Genomic DNA, 26,765 nt, shown 5'->3' on the forward strand with positions numbered 1-26,765 from the left:
AAGTGGAACCGAGTTGACAGTTCTGTTGTTCACCAGAATAGAATTTTAAATTGTCAGTTCGCCTCTAAATGAAATTGGAAGTTTACTGCCGCTCAGGGAACAATAAAATTAACTAATTCAAACATTACGACCGCTTACATCCTTATTGGATTACATTTAATCTGAAACTAAGAATAGATGACTTGAACAATTTTGTATTGCTTAAAATCTCAAATATAAAATGTTTACTTTCCTAGTAACGCAAAACTTCTAACACTTATTTTCAATAGCCTTGCTTTATTTATTGAAATAAAATTTATACTAAAATGCATGTGCGAATTCATAAAGCGAATGCATCCTAACTACCTACGTCACTGACATTTGATTACGAAATGGAACGTCATCACTAAACGTCATTTCAATGATGTCAAACGACAAACGTCACTATTCGTTTCAAATTCCTGTGCTAATGAGTAATGACGAGATTACCGTTACGTCTGTGCGTTACGTGTTTACGATCGTACTATAAAGTTTGTTTACCTTCCAAAATTTAACTTTTAAAGTTTTAAATAAATGTCACGAATGAGAGGTAGTATAAAATTAATGATATGGAACTTTATTTATGATATTTAGAAATGTTTTATCCATTCATAACGAAAAGATTCAATTAGAAAAATGCAGGTAAACAAATGTTTTCAGTTTAAAGTATCTAATACTGTTTCGTAATTTTGAATTAAACGCGTCAAAATGAAGATTTATTCTCAACGCTATAACGATAATTTATTCATAGAAGCAGCTGCGACTTCAGGACGCGAAACAAGTTGAAGCAAAGGCCGCTCGTATAAAAGAGTGGGTTACAAACAAACTACGGGAATTGGAACAACAAAATCAGCTACTTAGAGAACAAAATGACCGGTGCAATCAACAATTAGAATTATTAAGGAACCACATTGCAACACAGGGCAGTAGGAATTGCACGGTAAGTTGAAAATATTGATTTTTACAGTGTATGCCAAATAACTTTGTATAGAGGCAAGTAATAAACTGGAAGCTTTACTTTGAAGTGAAAACAGCAGGTGTGTCCCCTAAACTATTGGAAGTAGAATTATTACAATCATTGGACAGTCAGCTACCTATGAAATAAGAAACAAGCTGTTTAGAGTGTATTTAATATTACTAATATGTTTATTAATGTATAAAAAATGTTTATATAATAACAAAGTTATTTGTCATATTATTATATTCTTTATTCAAATTTTTCATTCAAAAATAATGTTGCATAGTTTCTATCGTCACCCAGTTCATTACTCACTATCTCTGTTAACATGTTCACATGAAACCATGGTCAGACATCAAAACAAGAGTTTAAGATATATTTTAAACAAACCATAAATTAATGATAAAACATTATCAGAATAGATTGAGCAAAATAAAATTCATATAAGTACTGGTGACAACTAACAATCTCCATTTTATTCAAAACTTAACTAAAAGTAATTAGAGTATAGTATCTGCATCAAACTAAGTAAAATCAACTCAAATATATAAGACAAATTGTATGAAAATTATCTACTGGTGACAACCTCTATGTGAACTACTATAAGAAGACTATCGGAAATTATTTCTCACAGCAGTTTCTACCCTCTCGGGGAAGTTTATCGCTAGAAGTGAGAACAGAAGACTCGACTCGTGCTACCAGTCTTTTAGCTTCAATCAGACGACGCTCTGAAAGCTTAGAGGGTCCCCAGGTAGCATAGATTGAATGTTGTAACGCTAGACTGCAAGCACTTTAGATTAAACCACTTAAAATTGTTTGATTACACAAATTGATATAAAATTGTAAAGTTACATATTTATGTATTAATTGGAATACATGTTTATGAAATGTAATATATAACTTTTTATATATATGTTTCACATTTATCCTCCGATAACATTAGCATACTACATGTACATCATCATTTTAAATATCAAATTATTCCATATAGACTTATAATATATCAGTTTGTCAAATCAATTTAGTTAAAAACTATAATTTTAATTTATTGTATTGTTTAATCCTGTCATGTGTTAGCATTAGATTAAATTTATTTGCAAATAACAGTACTAAAATATTATTTAAGTGCACTTACAACTTCACAAAAGGAGATTAATGCTACTCAATATTTTATAATTTGCATTTTAAATACAAGATATTTTTTAAGCTATTGCATAGCTTCTATCGCGGGCCTTGAGCACGGGGACCGAATCCAGAAATTGCGTAACGAAAAACCTCAGGCTCCCCACTCCGACAAGCACGGAGGTGTGGCTTGAAGGCATGCTATGCAATAGCTTTACCGTGGCAGTCCCCGAGTGCCACACGTATTTTTTTATTATATTTTATTGTATATGATTTAATACTGAAGTTATTAATTAATTACTAATGACTTTTCTTGTTCTTAAACACACAAAACAAGAGACAACTTTAATTTGTTTCTCTCATTTTAAATCATACCGTTTTAACTGAAGCTATCTAATGTTTTTCAGGCATTTGGGATAAAGAAACATGCATGTTTTAACATAAAATTATTATGTATTGTTATGTTCGATAATTTGCATTTACAAAAATTATTATTTACTCATTCATAGAAAACCCATGTTCTATATTTATTTAACACGTTACATTGGTACTAAATTGAATATTAATATGTAAATGTTAGTAATGCATTGCTTAAATTGTAATATTGTAAAAGTATTTGCACATTGTAATTCAGATTATAGTCTAATAAGAATAGTTGTTTATGTTATCTTTTAAATTATAGAAAGAAATGAATACTCATAAATATTCTGACGATATTTTAATAGGGCTCTTATTCGTTTATACTTTTAAGCAGCAACAATAAAATTACAAAACCACACTTGCATCATAGTCACATTTATAACTATTTGAGGGTAGATAAAAATCGCAAAAACACCCTTCAAATTTTCATACAATGATTGACCTTTTTCCCATTTAATTTGCAAGTCATTCTCATACCACGTAACATAGCAATTCATTGCAAATTAAGGAAAGTCACATAACTAGAGGAAACAGTAAGAGCGTCATACACGGACTGCTCGAGCGGTCGCTACCAACCGACCATTTGACGGCTTGAAGCGGTCGCGACTGCTCGAGCAGTGAATGAATGACTATAGTTCACCGCACGGTCGCGGCTTCAAGCAGTCGGTCTCAACTGCTTGAAGCAGTCCGTGTATGTACTAATAAATAAGATACATTTTATTTTCAGTTACCGCTAACAACCTCAGAGCCACACTACAGTACACCAGTAAGGCATAGACGAAACTTGTCGATTGGAACAACGAATTTGACGCAAACTAATGTGGCACAAATAACCACTATGAATAGGACAATGGATGAGAGGACCACAGCGAGCTTGCTTGCTGATGATTTGGCGGTAAGATCTTTTTTTTGTGATACTTTTTGAAAATTTGATTGTCTCCCGGAAAAAAGTATTTTGATATAATTTGACTAACAATGTGCAGTCGTTTTGAATAAACAGAATAAATAAACACATTTTTGATATTTTTAATTTAAAAAAAGAAGCATGTGTGCTGACCACACATGTCCGAAGTGAAACTTCTTTGACAAGATTTAAAGATACCGTCATCAAAATTGTCACCTTACTCCATGACGTGACGGTATAGCCATGACGCGACCTTGAAATTTTACTCTCAACGAGGCTTAAGAAGTTTCACTTCAATAAAATAGCTCATAAACATACATACTTTACACATATTGTATATGTTTAGATTTATAATGCGTCATTTCATATTTCAGGCGGCAGTTGAAAATTTAGTAGTACTACCAACAACACCTAATACATCTACAGATGGGGATACCACTCACGACTATGCTGAAATCTATACACCAAGTAGAGGTAATATCATATATTTTTATATTTTGTACTTAGATGTATGTTTGGAAATAAATAAATAACTAATGATTGGAAATGAATGAGCAATAGCAGATAATCTATTTAAGTGAGATTGTATAAGTTATATGTATCTAAATTAACCACTGAGCTTGTAAGTAGTTATAAAAATTATGTATTATAGTCGACTTTTAATCTATATGAGTCACATAAATCATTTCTACTCAAAAAAATCGTTATTACCACAATTTTTTAATTTTTAATTGTGCATGTTTTTGTCTTTAGTAATTTCTATCAATCATCTACAAAATATTATTTTCATTTTCCTTTAAAAATGTTAAATTAATAACTGAATGTATAAATTTCAGAACGCACACCAGCCTGGCAAGGTAACGTCAACGTGGTTGTACAAGGCAATAGCCGCGGGGGGTCTTCCACTGGGGACAGTTCCACGTCAGATAACCCACGGCCTCCAACACCACCGCTGCACAGGTTTCCTAGCTGGGAGGCTAAGATTTATCAGGTAATATACAGGGTTACTTGTAAAACACCGGCAACCTCGCAGGACAAGATAGCCAACATCATAAGTAACAACATTTGTTCTACGACTTTTGATAATTTGTTAGATTTTATTTTCATACAAAAATAAATATTCACTTAATTTTCCGTTTGAATATTATAAACTCTACGTGCATTCCAAACAAGAAGCGAACGGAAGGGGAAAGGGGGCGTCGCGTCGTCCTTTCGATAATGAATAAAACATAGACTTACAAATGTTAGGAGAGTACAATAAAAGCTTAAAAAATCATTTAAAAATAATTTATTGCGTTATGCCAAAAGTAGTAGAACAAATGTTGTTACTTATGATGTTAGCTATCTTGTCCTGCGAGGTTGCCGGTGTTTTACAAATAACCCTGTATACCTTAAAATATAAAAAATATATATGATTTGGACAATCAGTAACTAATTAATTGGAAAAACTGAAAAAAATATTTATTTTAAAATTGTACCATTGGGTTTAATTGACTATGTATCTATAGGTATGATATAAAATAACAATTTTCAAGTTCTTTTTTACTTTTTCTTTATAATCATGAATTATTAATAAATAATTTTGATTTTGTGAATTCAAAATTTATAAGAATAAACCTCAAACTCTTTATGTCGAATCGAAATCCTCCACTCACAGAACAGTAAAAACAAATAGAAGTGCTATAATGTCATAATTAGTATGAAAACCAGTGTCGCCAAGTAAACTATGTCTTTGATTGGACAGCTTAATTTGAGTAAAAACTGACTTAGGTTATAAATTCAGCATTTCAATATGTACCCTAACGCACCCTGTTACGGTTTATTTTAATATAACATCCCTATGCATATTAGCTGTTTTGTTTCTCTTTGCTCCGAAATTCCAAATTCGAAAAACATTCAGCTACTCCACAACAGAGGGCGTTAGTTTTCGATAGATATAACTTTGAACCTCAACACATAGAAATAAGGTTGAAATTTGTGTCATTCTACATTAATGACATTGACTTGATATTAATCTGATGCTATGCTCTAAGGGATGTCAGCCTTGTTATCGATAATTCACAAATAAATATTTTTTGGTGCATTTTTTTTTCTTTCTATTATATGAGTATAGTACAATGTGCCACATTTTGGAGTATGTTTATTACTACTAAGTATGTCTTTTCATATTATTATTATTAAATAAAAAACGGAATAGAATAGTATAAATCTATATTTACAAAATACAAACAGAACTTATGCATAGCTTAAATCTTGGAACTGCCGTAGATTTGATGTATCGGCGGCCTTTGTTAGACTTCTTAGTGCTGTTCGGCATCCAGTTAACTCGTCACGTTGCATTTATCCATTTCTCTTTTAAATTAGCCTCTTTGGGAAATCTATAAATAAATTGGATAAATGAAAGCTAAGGAAAATAAAATAAAATTTAATACATATTTATAATGTTTGTCTTTTCTAAAGTATCGATACTGTCGATATAAGCTACAACCATCACTAAACCGACATTCGTTTGTTTATTGCAATAATATTCCAGAAAGTCTTGTTTGCTGTTCAATCTATATTAGTACTAATTTCTTATGGATTAAGGTTCATTTTGACTTAATATTTTTATAAATTTTTGACAAATTACGACAAGCGAAGTTATAACATAAAATATATTTAAAATAAATTAAAATAAGACTTACCGATGGTATGAAATGCCTCCATTGCTGATATTATTTCGTCTGCTATCATTTTTCCACTCTAATACCGAACAACACGCCCTAATTAATGAATAAATGTGGAAAAAAGGTTTGACAGCTGACAACCAACTCGAATATTTTTCTGCGCACAACTGAGACCAAGTAAGGTGATCTTATCTTACTAGTGACACGTGGGCCACGCCCACATCGCACTTCTATTTAGTTTTTACTGTTCTGTGCCTCCACTCAACTCTATAACTCGAATTTTTTGGCATCTCCCTTGGTATTCTACTTATAGAGGTTCTACTGTATAATAATATTATTTTATATTCGGATTCCATACGATCTCGTTATAATAATAATCGTCTAATCTTTTTCATGCAAAATGTAATTAATTGTATGTTATTTCATGTATGATACAGGTAGCAGACGACGGCCTACAACAATCGGTAGAAGAAGAATTAAGTCCACCGCCTTGCCCGCGAGCGATGCACGAATCTACCAGCTATCAAGATATCTCTGTGCCTGTGTATGCTACTGTTAAAGGGGTAAATAATATTTTAATTAGTATAATTAAACTTTTAAATATCTTCCTATGGGTGTACTATAGTTTTAAAAACATTATTTGTGTATATTGTGTCATATTGTGAGTTCAATAAAATCGAATGTAGTATGTCAACAACTGATATTAAAAACCGTGTCCTACATTAATTATTATGAGTTATATTTTAAAACTTTTGGGGATTTTTAAGTTTATGAATGTAAATTGCATTATTATTATGTTGATAAAACAGTATTTTTATTTAATGAGAATATCACATATTTTGGAGACTTTTAGTTCACATCGTTTTCTATTCTAAATTGTGTTAAATATTATTTTTAACCGACTTATTGTTTTTGACTATTCAAGAAAATGTTTAATTTATTAATTATTCAGATAATTACTTGCCTTAATATTAATAATCTTTAAATTTCAGAGAGCAAGTCAAATTCGATCAATGCCCTTCACGGGTGATTCGTCTGACGATTCTTCAGATGGTGAAGAGTCTATGGGAGTCACTGTTCATAACACGCCACATCATAATCCCGCTTTTGGTATGAAATTATTATTTAAAGATAAATTTAGAAGCTCGTATTTTGAAGGTGTTGCTAAGTAAAAAAAGGGATAGAATTATTATCATCAAACAATTTCTGGCTCTTTAATTAAGCTTATAGAAATATTAATATTCGAATATACCCTAATGTACTGTTAATGTTTATTTTTTACAACATTTAGTAGTATAGAACTTCTAAATAGATTTAGTTAAGCTATAACATTTCTATAGTATGGCCGAGACGAGATGAAAATGTAAACAATGCAATAGTGAGCAAAAATTCTGACTTCTTTCGTTTGCAACATATCTATCAAAGATGTCCGCGGTCTGACAACTCCTGGCATGATATGCGTTTCATAGTACAAGCACAGAAGTTATGAACTTTTGACTTTTGTTTATTTATCTCGATTAGTTAGCCATACCATCTAGTTTTAGTGCGCACTAGTTGCTAAACCCCGTCTCTCTACAGGCCAATCATCCCAGCCAATCAACAACGTGAACCTAACCAGTATGCTACCGGCATCCATACAACAAACGTCAGGTCACGCGCTAGTATTGAACACAAACGGACAGTGCAGTTCGTCAGACACCAGTCTAAGCGCTAGTAGCCCGTCGAAGAGTGTCAAAACTAGCTCCAGTTTGAGTCCAGCTAAACGCTCCAGTAGCGGCTCGCCGAGTAAACAGAGCAAAACCAGAGGTATTTGTTAGTATATTTTTTTATTTATTACAAGTATGTACTTTGCTTTGCAAGTTTAATTAAATCGGTAAACGCTTGTCGAGTAGTTTCAAAGTTTTGTAACAGAATGTAGTTGATTAAAAAGAGTTCAGATTTCCATTTCCTAATTGTTCAATTTGTAAAGGTTGAGCTTAAAGTGGCTTTAAATTAAGCATGACGTGTATCAGAATATCGCTTGTTTAAGCTCTTCTAGAAGAAGTCTTATTGTTGAATAAATAAATATGTTAGATTTGAATCGTAGCTTTAATCCTATTTTAACGCATTCAAGATGTAAAACAGACGCAATTCAATAGCATTAAAATTTTACAGACACAATTTAATAACGTCTACAATTCAAGGATACGTAATTCAATAAAATTCACAATCCACAGACACACAATTCAATAACATTCACAATTCACGAACATAATTCAATAACATCGACAACAACATTACACTAACATTTCACTTCCTCAATTCAATACTGTCTACGATTCACAGATTTAATTAGATAAAATTCACAATAAACAAACACATAATGAAACAACATTCACGATTCGTGTCTATGCATATGACATGACACTATGACATGCAATTCAATAACAACCCCAATTCACAGACACAATTTAATACAATCCAAAATTCGCAGACACATCGTTCGAGTCTGGCATGTCAGACGACTACGCGGTGCCGCCAGACGCGCTGGGCGAGCCGGCGCGCGACTCGCCGCGCAGACACGACGCGCTCGAGAAGAGCGGACACCTCGCCAAGCTCGGCGGCAAGCTGAAGACCTGGCGCAAGCGGTGGTGAGTGTGCGTGGTGATAAAAAAAAAGAGTGTGTGTACTTATGTACACGCGTAGAAGTTATACTTCTATGCGTATGGAAAAAAAATACTAGAATATACAACTTGAACATAGTTATCAATTTTCATACCACCTAGAGCTAACTTCATGCTGTTAAATTTAGGTGTCGGTATGCGCGCGCATCGTAAAAATTCACTCTCATCATTTTTCTTCATCGCGCCAAAAGAAGTATAACTTCAAAAATAGAGGTCGACATGCTATTCGACCACGCGTTGTGGCAGTGAAGAAAAGCCATGACGTGCTTTGAACATCAATTCATTTACCATAACACGACGGGCAGGTTTCTATAACAAGTCAATTCTGGTATTCGCCGGCCGATAGCGCGGCACGCATGCTACGCTTGCTCAGCTCGTGTGGTGGTTCGAAATCAATATAATATATATCGTGCTCGTCGCTTCGCTCCTCGGTTACCTAATTTATCGTTAAACTTTTTAAGTTTAATTGTATGACAGTTTAGATGTGACCTAATTTTTTTGGTCAGTTGTATCATCTTATAATAAGCTTATTTTGTCAGGGAAAAATTCCGACACAAAATCTGGTAGAAAATTATTAGCTTGTAGTTGAAAAATATGTATGTAGTTCCTATTACTATATCAAGACGCCATTTTACATTCTACGCATCAATTTGTACCTAACTTCAGCTCGGTTCAGAATAGAAAGTATTGTACTTACACATTTAAACACCACAAGTTCATGCTTAACCGCACTTTATCCTACAGTCCGAAGTACTACACAGTACTACAATATATTATAGTAGTAGTATGTAGGCATTTTTTAAATATATTCTTTCTTTTATTTCTTTTTTGCGCTATCCTTATTCTTCTCACATTTCCTTTCCTACATTTCGTTGCCTGGCAGAGATTGCTGTGTAGCAATAAGGCCTATTGTGCAAAATTTTTGTACCTCATTAATTTGTACCACATTTCCTATATTGTTTTGTACAATGAAGTGTTATAAATAAATAAATACTACATATTTAACTCTCCGCAGGTTTGTGCTCAAAAACGGCACGTTATCGTACTGGAAGTCACAATCGGAAGTGAGCCGCAAGCCACAAGGGCAGATCGGTTTGGGCGAGGCGTGTCGGATCTCGCGCAACGATGGCGCGGCTACTTTCGAGATATTCACCGGGAGCCGAACCTACTACCTCACGGCTGATAGCATAGCCACTATGGAGGACTGGATTAGGGTGCTGCAGGTAACCTATCTTTGATCAAGGAAATCTTAGTCTTACTGAATGAAGTTAATTTTTTATCACTCTAATCCAACTACCAATCCATTCTTACAAAAAATTTACGTTATTTTGTACAGCTTACCGACCACTTACTATTTAATCTACTTCGAAAAATTCAATTGCAAATTACACAAAATCTTCCAATATTTTCCAGAAAACAGTATTTCATAATTTGCAATTATCAATTTCAGAACGTACAAAGGCGAAACGCAACAAAACTTCTGTTAAGCAAAGAAGACAATAAGCCAACTATACAGGGCTGGCTCACCAAAGTTAAAAATGGACACGCTAAGAAGAGTTGGTGCGTGTTACTGGGCAAAATGTTCCTGTATTTTAAGTCGCCTGGAGATCAGGTAATTAATATTATTTTATTCTTCTTCCGTAATAACAATAATTAATCTTGTAATCGTCATGAAAACTTTAAGACACTTTTAAAGTGCATATTTCACTAGTTTAATGGAAGTAACTTTAAAAAAATACACTTTTAATTCAACTTTGTGTTATTCCTATAATTTGACATGTATGATAATAAATAAACCTTCCAAAAGGGACTTAAATTATATTGTCACTAAAAATATGGACAACAGCAAATTCCTAACACTTATATGACCATTACTATTAATTTTAAAATATCAAAAACCACACCAAAATATCAAATTACTATTTTATTCGTCTATCATCAAATATAATGTATTTTCCACAAAGGAGAATGCCCATGAAAGTATGGACCACAGTATAGTGTTGCGTCAATGCCAGAGTGGTTTTGGAGGGTTCATCGATATTCAAAAGATTTTTACCAATTGATTTTTTTGTGATAAGAACAGGGGTTTTCAAGATATTGAGAAAAATGTGAATTAACCTCGAAACTTGAATAAACCCGATTTAGTTAGGTTTATGTGTGATTTAGGTAGTATTTTATCGTCTGAAGGTTATTTTTCGTTTAACATATTTAATCTATGCGTAGAGCTTATGCTTTCAGACAAAGTCTATCTGTTCATCGGCTAGTGCAGGTAGGCACCAGAAATCTTCCGGAACGGATTTCAAGAAAACCTAAATATATATTTAAAAAATGCCAATAGAGTTTTTATTCGGTTTACATATTGTTGTTGTTGTTTGAATCATTTTTTCACTATATATTCGAAGAAAGAAACAAATAAAAATAACTGGTTACCTACCAAGCTATGTCATAATAATATATATCTATATTATTTTACTTCACTATCAAAACAACCTACACAACCTACCTATTAAAACAACCTACAGTGTATAAACAATACCTTACAGAGTGATTTTATGTTAATTGATTGATTTTTTGTAATTCAATGAAAACAATAATCGATATTAATACATTTAGCTATTTACCATAGTATGTCATAATAGTTACCGCTTGGTTACCGTGGTAACCGGTAATGGATACTAAATCTATGGTAACGGATCTAAACAATTGCATGTCTTATTAGATTTTACAAAACATTCCCTGATCAAAATATATTTTCCGATAGTAAGAAGGCCTCTAAATTGCCGAGATTTTTTTAAATAGTATTTTTATCTTGATACATGAGAAAAACCTGCACCAAAAATGTAAACGGTAATGGACACTAAATCTATAATAACGGATCTAAACAATTACATGTCTTATTAGATTTTACAAAACATTCCCTGTTCAAAATGTATTTTCCGATGGTAAGAAGGCCTCTAAATTGCCGAGATTTTTTTAATAGTATTGTTGTCTTGATGCATGAGAAAAACCAGTACCAAAAATGGGCATTCTCCTTTCCAGAATCCTACCGGCCAAATAAACATGCGCGACGCACGCGTGGAGGACGTAGAACATGTGTCTGATTCCGACTCGGAGGAGAAAAACGATGACGCTAGGAAACATCTTACTGTAGCTATTTATCCACAACATCAGGTATGTGAATCAAACTTAAATTCAATTTTATATGATTATTTAGTCTGTTTACTTGATATACACAGATACACAAGTGTTTATTAATAGTTTTTTTAAACTATCACTGAACCAGATGCGAAGTCAATAATGCAACCCATTTTATTTATTACTAGCTTTCCGCCTGCGGCTTCGCCCGCATTTTCAAAGAAAAACTCGCATAGTTCCCGTTCCCGTGGGATTTCCGGGATAAAACCTAGCCTATGTTACTCGTGGATAATGTAGCTTTCGAATGGTGAAAGAATTTTTTAAATCGGTCCAGTAGTTTATGAGCCTATTCGTTACAATCAAACAAACAAAGAAACAAACAAAGTTTTCCTCTTTATAATATTAGTGTAGGTAATGCTCATATTTTACTTACTTTTTATGTATGGTTCGTTTACTCATCGTTGTAAAACCATTATTGATAATGAAATAACCTGAGATCCATTCAATCTCTTAATGGGTCAGTGCTAATTCAAATCAGCATCTTCCAAGTATACAATACCTTGTGAAAATAAAAATACTTTTGCATGAAGGGCAATTTTTTAACAAGCATATTTTTTTATAAAGAGTTTTTTAATTAGAATTTCGTGCATCTGTCATCTCTGACCGATTTAATTCATCTTTTTTTTTCTATGAAATTATATCCAATTTTAACAACTTAGAAAGCGTTTCACAAATATTTGTCAAAATCTAATACATAATTGTACACAATTCCAGGGACCAACATACCTTCTATTCGAGTGTAAAGCGGATAAGGACTCGTGGTTATACCACTTGACAGTAGTGAGCGGGGGTTGTGGCAGTCAGGGGACGCACTTTGAGCAGTTGGTGCAGAAATTGATGGAGACTGATGGTGATCCTAGTGAGTGTTTATTGTATACCATCCTTTGTAGAAAACTTAACAAATTATACAATGAAACCTAGCTCGAGTGTCAGATGTGAAACTTTTTTGGAAAGGTTTTAATATACGAAAAACAGCACGCCCTACTGCATAACGTAGCGTTAATACCATGACGCGACCTTGAAATTATAATATCCTCAACGCGACTTAAGAAGTTTCACTTCAAAAACTTTTTTAAATTATACAAACACGACGAATGGAAGTGTGTTTGTGTACATAATCATATTTCAGTAATTTACATATTTAAATTAATTTAAAAACAATAAAATTATTAAAACATTTCTTCAACGTGTTCAGTCCTTAAAAAATCAATAACTATTCATATAAGTAATATTATAATTAATCACTTTCAGATTGTGTGTTATGGAGACACCCGACACTATTGTACTCAAAGGAAAACATCACTTCACCACTAACAACTCTAAATTCTGAAGCATTACAAGCAGAAGCGCTCAAATTATTTAAGGTAATAACGTTCTATATTATTACATTTACTGGTTCATTCCAGTTGGTATTGGTAATACAAAAGGGCTTGAGAATATTCCGAAGCTCAAACAGTGTTTAGTAAAGTTTCTTATTTGCAAGATAAGCTACTTTAGTGTTTAAAAGACTTATTTCCATACTTACTTCATGTAAAAAACATATTCAATTCACTTTCTTGTCTCGTTGTAGGGGATTATCACACTATTTTTATTCAAAGTTTAATTTGATGTGTAACTATGTTCTAACAAAAGCGTAATTTCATTTCAATGTCACTTTATAATATTTCATGGTATTGATGCAGGACGTAGTGCAGTTGTACTAGGAAGTAAGGAGTTGGTGTCGGAGCTTTTCTAAGTGTTTACTTGAGTTACAATTTTTAAGGCGTTTTTAGAGCATCTCTTTTGGGGTCATTGTTACAAAATTATTCGTCGTCGTTTAGCTCGCTCTATAATAGCAATGTTTTTCGTTGTCCATGCATAAATTGCATCTTTCTTCCTGCAGTACGTCAACTTTTCGCAACTTATAAACACTTTAGATTAGAGTTCGTCTTCTAATATTATCTCCATCGTGTTCCAGTGTGTCCAACTCTTCATGTCAGTGGCCGTAGAGCAAGCGGGTATAGACTACCACGTGGTACTGGCCCAGAATGCCCTCCAGCAATGTCTGGAAGTATCGGAACTGCAAGACGAGCTAGTATCTGCGTTGAATTGTCTTTACTAGTTAGGCTAATCAAGTGCCTTCCGATTTCTTCTAGTATCTAGCTCTTCGCGACTTTAAGACACTTCTCTTTGTCTAGAATGTTCCAGAATGTTATAAAAGCTATTTTTTTTGCTTCCAGTGTGTCCAGCTCTTAATGTCTCTATAATAGCAATGTTTTTCATGCAGTGTGTCAACTCTTTGTTACTTTAACTCAGAGATAGTCTTCTAATATTATCTCCATCGTGTTCCAGTGTGTCCAACTCTTCATGTCAGTGGCCGTAGAGCAAGCGGGCATAGACTACCACGTGGTACTGGCCCAGAATGCCCTACAGCAATGCCTGGAAGTATCGGAACTGCAAGACGAGCTGGTATCAGCACTGTGCAAGCAGTCGGCCCCACACGCAGCGCCCAAACACGCCGTACAGGTACCCAGAAAACTGAACGCAGCAAAGCTTAAAACAGTAAGTGCGCTAATGATGGTTTCTTTGGGCGGGGTGGGGTGTCAGTTTTATGGGAGATATAAAAAAATTCTAGTTTTTAGTATTGGTATATGTAGGAACATATACAGATATGAAAAAAAGCTATTCATGTTGTGTTAGTTTTTCAATTGGATAATTACAGTTATTAAAGATGGCTACGAGTGAATTACCTGTATAAATTTTAGTTCAAAATCATATCAGACTATTTGCAAAAATATTTCAGACTGTTTTTAAATTTTCTGATAGATGTTTAAATTCTTATTAAGAATAACCTTATACTTTTATCTTATTTAATCCGCGTTTAAATCAGTAAATTATTAATTTAGTATCATTTATGTTCGTTTCTTAACTTTATTTATATGACAGATTAATAATAATGAAAATGCCACTAAGATGGGCAAATAAAGCTGACGCCCTACACCCACAACCCTGTGCTCTTATTGTAGAGGTCATGTGATATATATTTGATTAAAAAACTTAATATTTCTATGAAAATAACGTTTTGATTACTCAGACATTTTTATACAATCTCTGTGAATTCTTTATAATAACGATAATCGACGTAGTTTGATATTTATCGAAATATATTAAATTATTAAAAACAATAATCACATATGAAAAATTTGAATTCACATGACCTCTTATTAACACGTGCAGCTAACATTCGAGCCTTTTAAATTTAATTCAATTATTTAATAAGTAATTTATAAAACAAACTATTTGTTCATAAAAAAATATAAAAAGCTCCGAATGTTATTAAATATAATTTGCCCCCACGACAAACGATATTTATTCCAATATAAAAATCGTTTGTTTCTAACAATCATAAAATAACAGGTTTTTTGAAATCCCAGAAATTAACTTCGAAAGTGCCTGTTAAATAATAACCAGATATTACTTTTTCTACAAAAAAATCTATTGTAATATGTACGTGGCATCTATATTGATGCATCGAATTACATTCTTTATTACTTCTACTATAAATAAAAGAGCTATTTATCTTTCTTCCTTACTGAAATTATAAAAAAAGACGTGTGTCACTCGGGGACTGCTGCGGTTGCGCTATTGCATGCTATGCCTTCTATGCCTTCAAGCCACACCTCCGCCCGTCGGAGTGGGGAGCGTGAGGTTTTTCGTTACGGAATTTCTCGATTCGCGCGCTCAAGGCCCGCGATAGAAGCTATGGAATAGCTTAATAATTAACTCAATTCAAAGTAATATCTGGTAGTTCCCACAATACAAGCTTGATAGCTAAGCTTCAAGCGGTGCTTTACGCTTTTCTCATATGTAAATCACATTGGTGTCTTCATACCTCATCACGATAATAAGTTGTATAGCAATTTACGTTTTTTCTACTATAACGCTTGATGCTTTGGGTTTTTGGTAAATACTCGGCGAAAGAGAGAAATAATCTAGTAAAAAGTATTTATGTGTGTAAAGAAATAGTTGGATAGTTTACATTACTCTGCCGAGTTGGGTTATATGTAATAAGCTACGAAGTAAAGCGCAATGTATCATCGCTTTTATGTGGGTTTTATTTGCGTCGAAGTTTTAAATACACTAACAAACCATTTTTGTTTATAAATTAGCTTTGTGTGCTATCGACGGCTTAACGTGGTTGATCAATTTGGAATCGTGTTTGTGTTTATTGGCTTCTTGAATTTAATAAAAAAGAAAAATAATACAGTTTAAAAATGGAACGTTTATTCCAACTTGATCGTTTCGTTCTGGCAACATGTAATAAAAAAAGTTTTGTTGTAAAGAGGTAAGATATGATGAGAATGTTGCCATAACATAAGCAATTTTATACTCGCGAATACTTCAAATGGAATGTTGGTGTAATTTTTTCCCAATTTTTTTGTTTTACTTTTTCATCCAAGAATGTTTAACCTGTCCCTTAGTTTTAGGGAATGAATTGTTTCATATAATCATATCATAGCTAGCTCTTTTAGCACTCCTTTGTAAAGGTTGATGTTTTAGACTGTTTCTATCGTATATATTCTTGTTTCTTTTTACGTTTTATTTAGTTGAGGTGAGTTGTATATGATCAAATGGTGTAACTGCATAATTTTAAGGGCAATATGGTAAATATACACTTTATATATTACTTAATTTTTGTACATAACTAATTATTTAAAAATACAAAGTGTCTTATATGGTTTAAAAGCTGAACTTTATACGTCTCAGTAAGCACATTTTTTTTACAAATATGTATTTTAGAGTGAATTTAAATGTTAATGACTATCTACCTGAACTATAAAGCAGAATGCACATAAGAATAAATTATTGCAAAGTAAACATAAGTTTTCATTTAATTCAGCTCTGACTTTCAAATTGTTTCAAAGCCATCAAATTTGTACATTTCAATATTGATATCTTTTAGAAATTAGCGCTGTTGGAAAGTCTTATTGTAGAAAAAAACATGATACAATTTTTTCATCTTATAGTATGGATTATGCAGTTACACCTTATAAAATTGGAATTTAATAATAAATATGGTTAATCATTGGGTATCACTGTAAAATATTCACTTTAAAAACTAAACACTTATACACTGGGCACTACAGTATACCATAACTTTGTATCAATAAATATTTTGTATAAAAGAGATTTATTTTAAAATTGTTTATATCCAGTAAATATTTGAAGAGTAACAATTTTTTATTTCAATTTTCTGACTTATATGTTACATAAAGCCCATCAAAAAATGCATGATCAAAACCACGATCATACGCATGAAAAGACGTATCCCTTTAAATGTATATATCACACTACTATATCCTTTGCCAACAAAAAATAAAAAAAGTGACGTCTACAAACATAACCTACAAAAAAAGCAAAAATAAAGCCCCCCACTCACGTGCGGACCCACCAACATTTCATTTGTACAGCAACTGCTGCTGTGTGCGACCCAGTCGTTGTTCACTTGCGACACGGGCGCGTCGTCCGTGGCCGGCGACAAGGGAGACATGCCGCAGCCGGCTGGCTCGCCTAGCTCCATACAGGTACATAGCACACGTGCGCGTGCAGTGCGTACTGCTGCAGCTAGACGTTCCTTATTACAGGTATATACAGGGTGACTGGTAAGACGTCAGACGAATTTTGACAGGAGCTTCTTCTCATGAAACTGAACAACTTTTGTTCTACAACTTTGCTGAATTCGTAGAAAAAAAAATGGACTTTGTATTGAAATCTGTCAGCTGATTAGCGAAGTTTCCTTACAAAGTCCAATTTTTTTTTTACGAATTCAGCAAAGTTGTAGAGCAAAAGTTGTTCAGTTTCATGAGTAGAAGCTCCTGTCTAAATTTGTCTAACGTCTTACCTTTCAACTGGTATGTTATAGTGCGTACAGCTACAGTTAGATGTTCTTCTTGACGCATTTACTCTATATACAGGTAGGTAGGTACATCCGATATAGAGTATGCACAGCTAGACATTCATTATTACAGCTACATAATATATAGTGCGTACTTACTACAGCTAGATTCATGATGTTAGACGTTTTTCGTTATGGATTCTTTTGAAGCTCTTACAAATGTCATTATTTTTTGTGGATTTGTTATACAGTGCGTACAGCTAGATATTCTTTGTTATGTGGACTTGACGCTCTTACTGTATATAGGTAATCAACAATTAGGAAGACGACAGTTTAAATTACATATAGATTCCCAGAGTGCCTATAGAAACTTTTTTATAAGGACTAGAGAATGGAGTCGGTGTCTGATGTTCCAGCAATGTTCGATACAAAAATGTGTCTTATCTACTAAGTGGTAGAAATTGGGCTACGTTATTGCTTGGCATTCAGTAATATACTGGCCACTTGCATATCTCAAAATAATAAAGGTAGGAGGTGGCGTCATTTCCTGGCTTCTTGATATACTGTACTACTTATATTCTATACTGATCTGGCCTTAATTTGCGTATTTTAGAATGTTCCCTCAACCGTAATAATTCTAATATATCATTTTTCTTTAATGATAATGTTTCTTCTTCTCTCTTGTTATGCTCCATGGAGATGACGCCATTATCAAATATAAGAGTAAACTTGTTTAGCTTAAGATTAATTAAATTATTCATGAATTATAAGTAATGTTAATTCGAAATTGCAAATTTATCTCTGTAGCTCCCGCATTATTCCGTCTAGGTATTATTGTTAAATTAAATTTTAAGAAGCCAGTAAATATTTTGTAAGAGCGTCCAAAAATGCATATGAGAAAAGCCTTAAGTTTCTCGTAGAAACGAATGTCTTGATCGAAAACTTCTAGAATGATCTGGAATATTTCAGGCACCATTATTATCAGTGGACTGTAAAAGCAATCCGCCGACGTACAGTTTCATACAAGGCTGGCAGCTACTGGCTTTAGCGGTTAGTCTGTTTGTGCCGAGGAATAATAGATTGCTGTGGTACCTCAAGTTGCATTTGAGCAGGCATTCGGACACAAAGTGAGTATGAGTTCGTAATATTTGCTTATTATAAAAATGCTATTTTAAAAATGTCACTTTTATATAATTATCCAAGGCGTTTCGTATGATGTTAGAAATAAATCTATTTTTTCTAAGTGTATTTGTGTGTTGTAATTAATTTATTCAAAATTCAATTCAAAAGGCGAAAATAAGTAACCTACCACATTTTCAACTAATTTTCCATTTTCAGATATTATATAGTTATATTTTACTATTAACACAACCAAAATTAAAAAAAAAACTCAAGAATCGAACAATTTAAACCATTTTTCAGAACGGAATGCGGTAAATACGCAGCGTATTGTGCGCGTGCGCTCGAACGTACGATACGCAATGGCGGACGCACGGACAAGCCGTCAAGAATGGAAGTGCTATCTATATTGCTGAAAAACCCCTACCATCATAGCTTACCACATGCTATACCTGTCCATATGCTCAATAATACTTATCAGGTGGGTAAATTATGTATTATATACCCAATATAAATAAAATTCAAATGAAATTCGTAGTTATAAAATTTTCGATAAGGTCTCCCATGGCATTATACCTTTTTATACATTTCAATTCAACAGTTTACAAAAATAAAGTAATGCAATTTAAGCGTGATATTAAAAAAAACATACTTATCTTATCAACTAATTTTTCGCACGCAAAAAAAAACTGTTCTGAATCTGGGGTCTATCAAAAAAATAGTGTTCAATATTTTTAATTTTACAGTCTACAGTAAAGGATTGAAAAGAAAACAATTTTTTATTCCAGGTGATAAGTTTCGACGGATCAACGACAGTAGAAGAGTTCCTATCTACACTAAGTTCAGAGTTAGGCTGTCGGGAGTCCTCCGCGTCTGGCTTCGCGCTATTCAGCGATGACCCTATAGAGAAAGATCTGGAACATCACATTAAACCGGATAAAAAGGTTTGTTTATTTTATTTATCTTTTGCTCAACGTATTTAATTTAGAAACCGTCTGAAAGCAGGGTTTATTTGTTAACATAACTATTTTTAAAAGTAATGTGAAGAGGCGTAGAAGTAAAGCAGGAATATGTATCTGATTATTATTATGATATATTAAGCATATTAATGTTATGTGGTACCTTGGTTTTTTTAATGCAAACCATATATTATGAAATGAAGTCAAATAACACCAATAAGAAAATATTAGGTGGATAATATTTGCTTCTTATTTTGGGTACAATAAATAATATAATTACTCTATCTCATTAAAATCAATTATACAACTAATCAACATACAAAACGTTGCTTTTTCAGCTATGTGACGTAATATCCCGGTGGGAGACCGCGCTCAGAGAGAAAGGTTCTGGAAAGTTCGAGAACTCGCGCGTCATTCGACTCACATACAGAAATAGGCTTTACTTCAAGAGCTCAGTGCGAACTGAGACGGACAAGGAGCGGCTTTTGCTCTGCTATCAAGTCAATCAGCAAGGTAATACAAAAATTCTAAATAACTTTCGTAAAACATAATATATAATAGATAAAAAAAACACTAAAATGTCATCAGTATAGTCCCTAAGACATTTTCTTGTTACACTCCAGATATTACACATTCCACATCATTTCTATGATTCATTATTTATTGTTGTTATTCCCGTATCCTACTTCCTACTAATGTTATAAATGCGAAAGTTTGTGAGGATGGATGTGTGTGTGTGTATGTTTTTACGCAAATACTATTGAACCGATTACAAAAAAATTTTGCACACATATACAGAGAGGGTAGCTTGGATTAACACATAGGGTAGATTTTATTCCGGAAATCCCACGGAACGGGCACTATGTGGGTTTTTCTTTGAAAACACGGGTGAAGCCGCGGGCGGAAAGCTAGGCTTTTATAATTTCTCAAATGAAATTTTTTTCAGTTAATTGTACTTATCTATGTAAATCGCCCCTGTTTGTCTATGTCATTAAAAACCCACCCGTTCCTCAGTGGTGGCGGGTCGGTTCCCGGTGACGCGCGAGCTGGCGGCAGAACTTGGTGCGTTGATGGCGCAGCTCGACATGGGGGACTTCTGCCCCACCAACACCACCCACGCGCACCCGCTGGCGCACCGCTTCTACCCCTACCGCTACCGCGCCAACAGCGCCGAGCTGAGGTACGCACACACTTCTGCCCCACCAACACCACCCACGCGCACCCGCTGGCGCACCGCTTCTACCCCTACCGCTACCGCGCCAACAGCGCCGAGCTGAGGTACGCACACACTTCTGCCCCACCAACACCACCCACGCGCACCCGCTGGCGCACCGCTTCTACCCCTACCGCTACCGCGCCAACAGCGCCGAGCTGAGGTACGCACACACTTCTGCCCCACCAACACCACCCACGCGCACCGCTGCTTCTACACGAACATATACATATAATAATAATAAAAAATGTGTGCGTGTACTAGTGTACACACGTAAGAAGTGAAACTTCTTTATGACCTTATTTTTCAAAAAATAATTTACTATATGCAACTTTACAGAAATACGTCGAATCACGCATGGTAGGGATAAGAAAAAGATGGCGCGTAACGGAAAAATGTCACGCGTAACGAAAAAATGTTACACTAAATTTTTTTCCAACCCCGATAAAGAAGTTTCACTTCAATAATTTAATAATTCATTTATTCATTAAAACAACATTGGTCCACTTGTTATTAACAATATTCTTATACCTATGTTAGTGACAATACCAAATTTATATGTACATACAAACTCATAGCGACGCGCACACACACGTGTACCAGATAGTTTATGCGTACACACGCCCATAGCAACGCGCAAACAACGAAATACGTTTAAAGTGACCCATGCACACAGCTACGTGCGCTTAATAACTGCAATACACGCACACTCAAAGACACTCCTACTTTAAGTGCGAGGAACACATAGAGACGTAAAACATTTATACACATACACAGGAAAAAGGACACACAATCAAGTAACTTAATTATAGATAAAGACACTCCCAAAATATAAAAGACACATACAAATACACATGCAGTGTTTAATGACACAATAATTTGCAAAATACTACACCTTTGTAGTAAATTACGGTTTGCAGCAAATAAAGATAAATTTATGTGAAAGTTTTCAAAAAATTGTGAAAAGTAAATTAATTTTGAATTTGAATTTTGTTAATTTGTTGAGTGTTAAAATAACAAACAAAAAGCACTTTTAACATAAATTTTATAAAAAAAGAGCGTGTGTCGAGCACACGTGTCAGAAGTGAAACATCTTTGTCAACATTCAAAGATAAATCGTCGCCTTATTCTATGACGTGACGGTATTGCCATGACGCGAAACTTTAAAATATCTATGTTCTTCTCTAATTACAGAGACATTGAAGAGAAACTGCGTACAAAATGGACGGCGTTAAAAGGACGAAGCACGGCAGATTGCGTGCGGATATATCTCAACTGTACGAGGAAGTGGCCTTTCTTTGGAGCTACTCTCTTCCAAGCAAGGGTCAGTAAATTAACGAATCTAATTGTAATATTTTAGTTTATGCTCTGTTCCATGAAGCGGGATAAAAAATATAACCATAAATTTGAGAATAAGGCTTTCTACCGGCGAAATAATTTTGCAAATCCGAAAGATGTAATTTGTCTTTTACGAACAGACAATATATGTTTATTAGGTGGTTAAATCTAACAAGCCTGACCGCATCCTTGGTACAGTGGTTGACGCTTGAGCGTAGAACCGAGGGGTCCTGAGTTCGATTCCCGGTGGAGGCGAAGAAAATAAAATGTCTCGGTGTGGTAGGATACAGAAGGCTGATCACCTACTTGTCCCTAAAGAAAATCGTTCAGTGAAACAGATGTATGCATAATGCATCTGTCACTTAGGGGGACACGGGACTGCACAAATCTAACAAGAATATTGTAAAAGTCTATAACGCATTTGATAATACAATATGATACAAATATAATTATATTTATTTTCTTCTTGATATTTTTCAAGATTATTAATCATAATTATTTTATAATACAGATAAAACAACCAGACTTATCAATGGCATGGTTAGCGGTATCGGAAGATGGAGTGGCGGTGTTAGAACTAGCGTCAATGTCGGTTATAGGCCGATATGCGCTCAACTCTATCGGCCTGTTCGGTGGATTACAAGTATGTATCTTATTATTATAAAAAAAAATGTGTGCGTATACTAGTGTACACACGTTAGAAGTGAAACTTCTTTAAGACCTTATTTTTCAAAAAATAATTTACTATATGCAACTTTACAGAAATACGTCGAATCACGCGTGGTAGGGATAAGAAAAAGATGGCGCGTAACGTAAAAATGTCACGCGTAACGAAAAAATGTTACACTAAATTTTTTTCCAACCCCGATAAAGATGTTTCACTTCAAAAAATATACCGGTTGAATTGAGAACCTCCTTTTTTTGAAGTCGGTTAAAAATATACTTCAAGAGTATATATAATACATTTGACTAGGAGTATAGGGCTAATTGATTACATTTAATCTGTTTCTCGTGTATTTTTGGCATTTTCCTTGATTGCCCATTAATTTTCCTGCAAAGTGCAAAATTGTATAATTATTAAGATTTCTAGCAACTTATATACGTTATTTTATACATTTGTACCTTGTAAAACGCATTCTCTTTTAAAAAAACGGAACCTTGAAAAAGGAAACCTTTTTCAAATTACATCCAGAACTATTTATCCCTCCTTATTAGCTCAATTTATTACAATAAAATATACTTAATTGCAATTATTTTCACAGGACGACCTAATGATGCTAATAGACGCTGAGGATTCAACCAGCCCCGTTCACAAGATGTTGATCAGTCTCAATAAACCAAGAGTAAGTATTTTTATGAAAGTTAAAATTAAAATAAATATTTCAGGACAATTTTCACACACGGCACGACCTGATCCCAAACTAAGCTTTCGCTTGTGTTATGGAAACCAGATGGCTGATAAACATACATATATAATTTTAAATAAATACTTACATAGATAATTAACACCCAGACAATAATTTATCTTTTCGTAAATTGTAAGGGAAAGAGAAAGAGAGTGAATCTATCTCGCTTTTATTCTGGGGCTGAGATTTCTTTTCTCTAATATAATACAACAAAACTTACTTGAAATATTTATTTAATGACTAGCTGCTCCGCGCCGTTTCACCCCCGTAGCTCCACTCCTGTTGGTCGTAGCGTGATGATATATAGCCTATAACCTTCCTCGATAAATGGGCTATCTAAAACCGAAAGAATTTTTCAAATCAGACCAGTAGTTCCCGAGATTAGCGCGTTCAAACAAACAAACAAACATACAAACAAACAAACTCTTCAGCTTTATAATATTAGTATAGATTATCATCTAATTCCATATCTTGTTAAAATGCGCAAAGTTTAAAAAATATTTCATCATCCTTGTATAACAGCATTTGCTGATTAATGTTTTTCCGTATCCATTTACTAATACAAATGAAACTTTAGTATTGTTATTACGTTTAATTAACAGCACAGTGTTATGCTGTCCAATATCACTACATAGTATAAAACAAAGTCGCTTTCTCTGTCCCTATGTCCCTTTGTATGCTTAAATCTTTAAAACTACGCAACGGATTCTGATGCGTTTTTTTTTTAATAGATAGAGTGATTCAAGAGGAAGGTTTTTATTATATAATTTATTAGGTTTTAGACAAAGCGGGCGAAGCCGCGGGCGGTAAGCTAGTAAACTATATAATAAATGCATCCTATAATTTATTTTTCAACTTACAGACAAACACTGTATGTGTTTTATGTATAAAATGTATTAAATAAATAACAATTTCCAGATGGTCGAGCTCACCCATCTTATAGCGGACTACAAGAACACACTCCGACCGACCCACCCGGGCACGCCACAAATGAACTCCCTCACTCGCACCGGAAGCCACAGACTCCGGAAGCCATCCACCATGCCACACTCATCGCCATCCACCATGCCACATTTACACCATACACATACACACACACTCAATTCTAACACTACAATGACACTAGGGTCAGATAGAAATGCCACTTTGACACTAAGTTCGCACACGTCGACGTTCAATCAGCATTTGGATGCGAGAGTACTGTCGCACGGGCAGCCAGATATTCTAAAGTCGACTCCAGATCATAAGAAACGTGCGCACACGCAAGATGGCGTCGCGTGAAGAAATCAGAATAAAAAAATGACGTCAAAATAACAAAAAAAACTATTCATTAAAAAGATGACGCTTTAAAAACATTACAATGACACTAATTTCGGATAGAAATGCCACTTTGACACTAAGTTCCCAAGGGAAAGCTCAAAAAACAACGATAACCAGATATTTTAATCTACGTCTATGCAAAATAAATGTACGTGAGACATTTGCGTGTGCGCACGCATTCTTAACATTATGTTTTTAACACACACACACTTATGATCTGTATAATAATATGTTTCTAATCAAAAATACCATTAACTTACACATCTGTTAAATGTTGTAAATAATCAAAAAATGATAGAATCCTTGAAATTCATCAAATTAAACACAAAAGTGTTTCTCAAACAATCATTCATCAAAAAAAACAAACAACATAAAAAACATACTTATCAACTTTGACATTTGAATGATAAAAATATAAAAAATATCTGAAATCGACACATTTACGATAAAATTTAAATGTCCTAGCCGAATCTTCATAGTTTATTTTGTAAGTAGTTTTAGTTTAGTTTTATTTTTGTTGGAAATCCTCTGAAACGATTTTCCTCAATAAAGTAGTAGTTTAATTTTAATATATTGGTGTTATTTTTTTAATGAATTTAAGGCGACGTTTAAATCTTATCGTATCAACAAATAGGACGAAAATTATGAAATATTTGGACGAAAACAGCGATTATCGACTATATACCTCATCTTTTGTAGCTATCGGTTAGACATCGGCTGTATTATATTGAATAATTTTATATAAGTTTTTCGGCTTAGTGCTTATGCTTAAGGTTCAGATCATGCCAACTAGATAAGCCTTAAATGGTAGTATTTTAACGAGAATTCACGAATAAAAACGAACAATTATCATCACAATATACAGTAGTATATTTTAAGCATAGTTTTTAAAAAAAATTTCAAAATTAACTTTTGTGGCATTTTTTGCTTAAACAACCCGTTAAAGTGAAAATAATAAAATCTCATAAAATATTACTATTTGAGACATCATTTATATTATGTGCAGGGTATAGAGCAGTAGTGCGGTAGACTCACATAGATCCAAAGAAATAGTTTCGCGTTTTATTAATTATTTAATAAGAGGTGCTTATCAATAACATGTCAATATGTCTTGTAAATCTCACTAACTGTAAAGTATTAAGTCGAATTAGCGCGGTATTTCGCTAAACCACTGCCAATTACGATACGATTCGAATACGACACGACACGTTACGATATCGTCACGTAAATTTTAATGTCGTGGTTAATTAATTTTAACGGATCGTTAAGGACGGTGTACATATAAGTTTGATTGATATGGTTATCTGTCATCGTGTAGTTATACCACTAGTTATAACGACCAGTGATATTAAAATAAATGTACTTTAACAAAAATCATTGTTATTGTTACGTTGGTTGTACGAAAAATTGCCGTAATTAAGACCATAGACAAACGAAGCAATTTTGAATCTCTAATGATTGTAAAATCAACCTTTTTAAAAAGATCCTGAGTCTTAAATTAGATCTGTAACGAATCTCTTGTATATCTCACAGTAAGTATTAACTTTCATAATATTAACATTAATTATCGACTAAAATGGTTGTTAATT

The 26,765-nt window shown here is 33.7% G+C and overlaps 1 protein-coding gene across 2 annotated transcripts in view; it reads left to right on the plus strand.

The window, feature by feature from the left end:
- Positions 1-26,765, plus strand: part of LOC123697369 (uncharacterized protein CG43867) — a 250,589-nt gene extending 223,824 nt beyond the window's left edge. Inside the window, exons 6-30 of one of the 2 annotated variants that reach the window (XM_045643861.1) lie at positions 770-958; positions 1,611-1,727; positions 3,246-3,413; positions 3,797-3,896; positions 4,259-4,413; positions 6,526-6,651; positions 7,081-7,198; positions 7,667-7,894; positions 8,562-8,718; positions 9,767-9,974; positions 10,202-10,363; positions 11,791-11,922; positions 12,661-12,805; positions 13,198-13,310; positions 14,278-14,487; positions 17,397-17,510; positions 18,791-18,948; positions 19,244-19,421; positions 19,729-19,884; positions 20,238-20,412; positions 20,914-21,079; positions 22,307-22,436; positions 22,962-23,093; positions 23,713-23,793; positions 24,775-26,765. In XM_045643861.1, coding sequence (XP_045499817.1) covers positions 770-958; positions 1,611-1,727; positions 3,246-3,413; positions 3,797-3,896; positions 4,259-4,413; positions 6,526-6,651; positions 7,081-7,198; positions 7,667-7,894; positions 8,562-8,718; positions 9,767-9,974; positions 10,202-10,363; positions 11,791-11,922; positions 12,661-12,805; positions 13,198-13,310; positions 14,278-14,487; positions 17,397-17,510; positions 18,791-18,948; positions 19,244-19,421; positions 19,729-19,884; positions 20,238-20,412; positions 20,914-21,079; positions 22,307-22,436; positions 22,962-23,093; positions 23,713-23,793; positions 24,775-25,137 — 3,981 coding nt within the window. In that variant the 3' untranslated portion in view covers positions 25,138-26,765. The remainder of the gene's footprint in view (positions 1-769; positions 959-1,610; positions 1,728-3,245; positions 3,414-3,796; positions 3,897-4,258; positions 4,414-6,525; positions 6,652-7,080; positions 7,199-7,666; positions 7,895-8,561; positions 8,719-9,766; positions 9,975-10,201; positions 10,364-11,790; positions 11,923-12,660; positions 12,806-13,197; positions 13,311-14,277; positions 14,488-17,396; positions 17,511-18,790; positions 18,949-19,243; positions 19,422-19,728; positions 19,885-20,237; positions 20,413-20,913; positions 21,080-22,306; positions 22,437-22,961; positions 23,094-23,712; positions 23,794-24,774) is intronic. The other variant, XM_045643862.1, reaches the window with a different exon arrangement.

Source organism: Colias croceus, chromosome 14, assembly GCF_905220415.1.
Source record: "Colias croceus chromosome 14, ilColCroc2.1".
Classification (NCBI taxonomy): domain Eukaryota; kingdom Metazoa; phylum Arthropoda; class Insecta; order Lepidoptera; family Pieridae; genus Colias; species Colias croceus.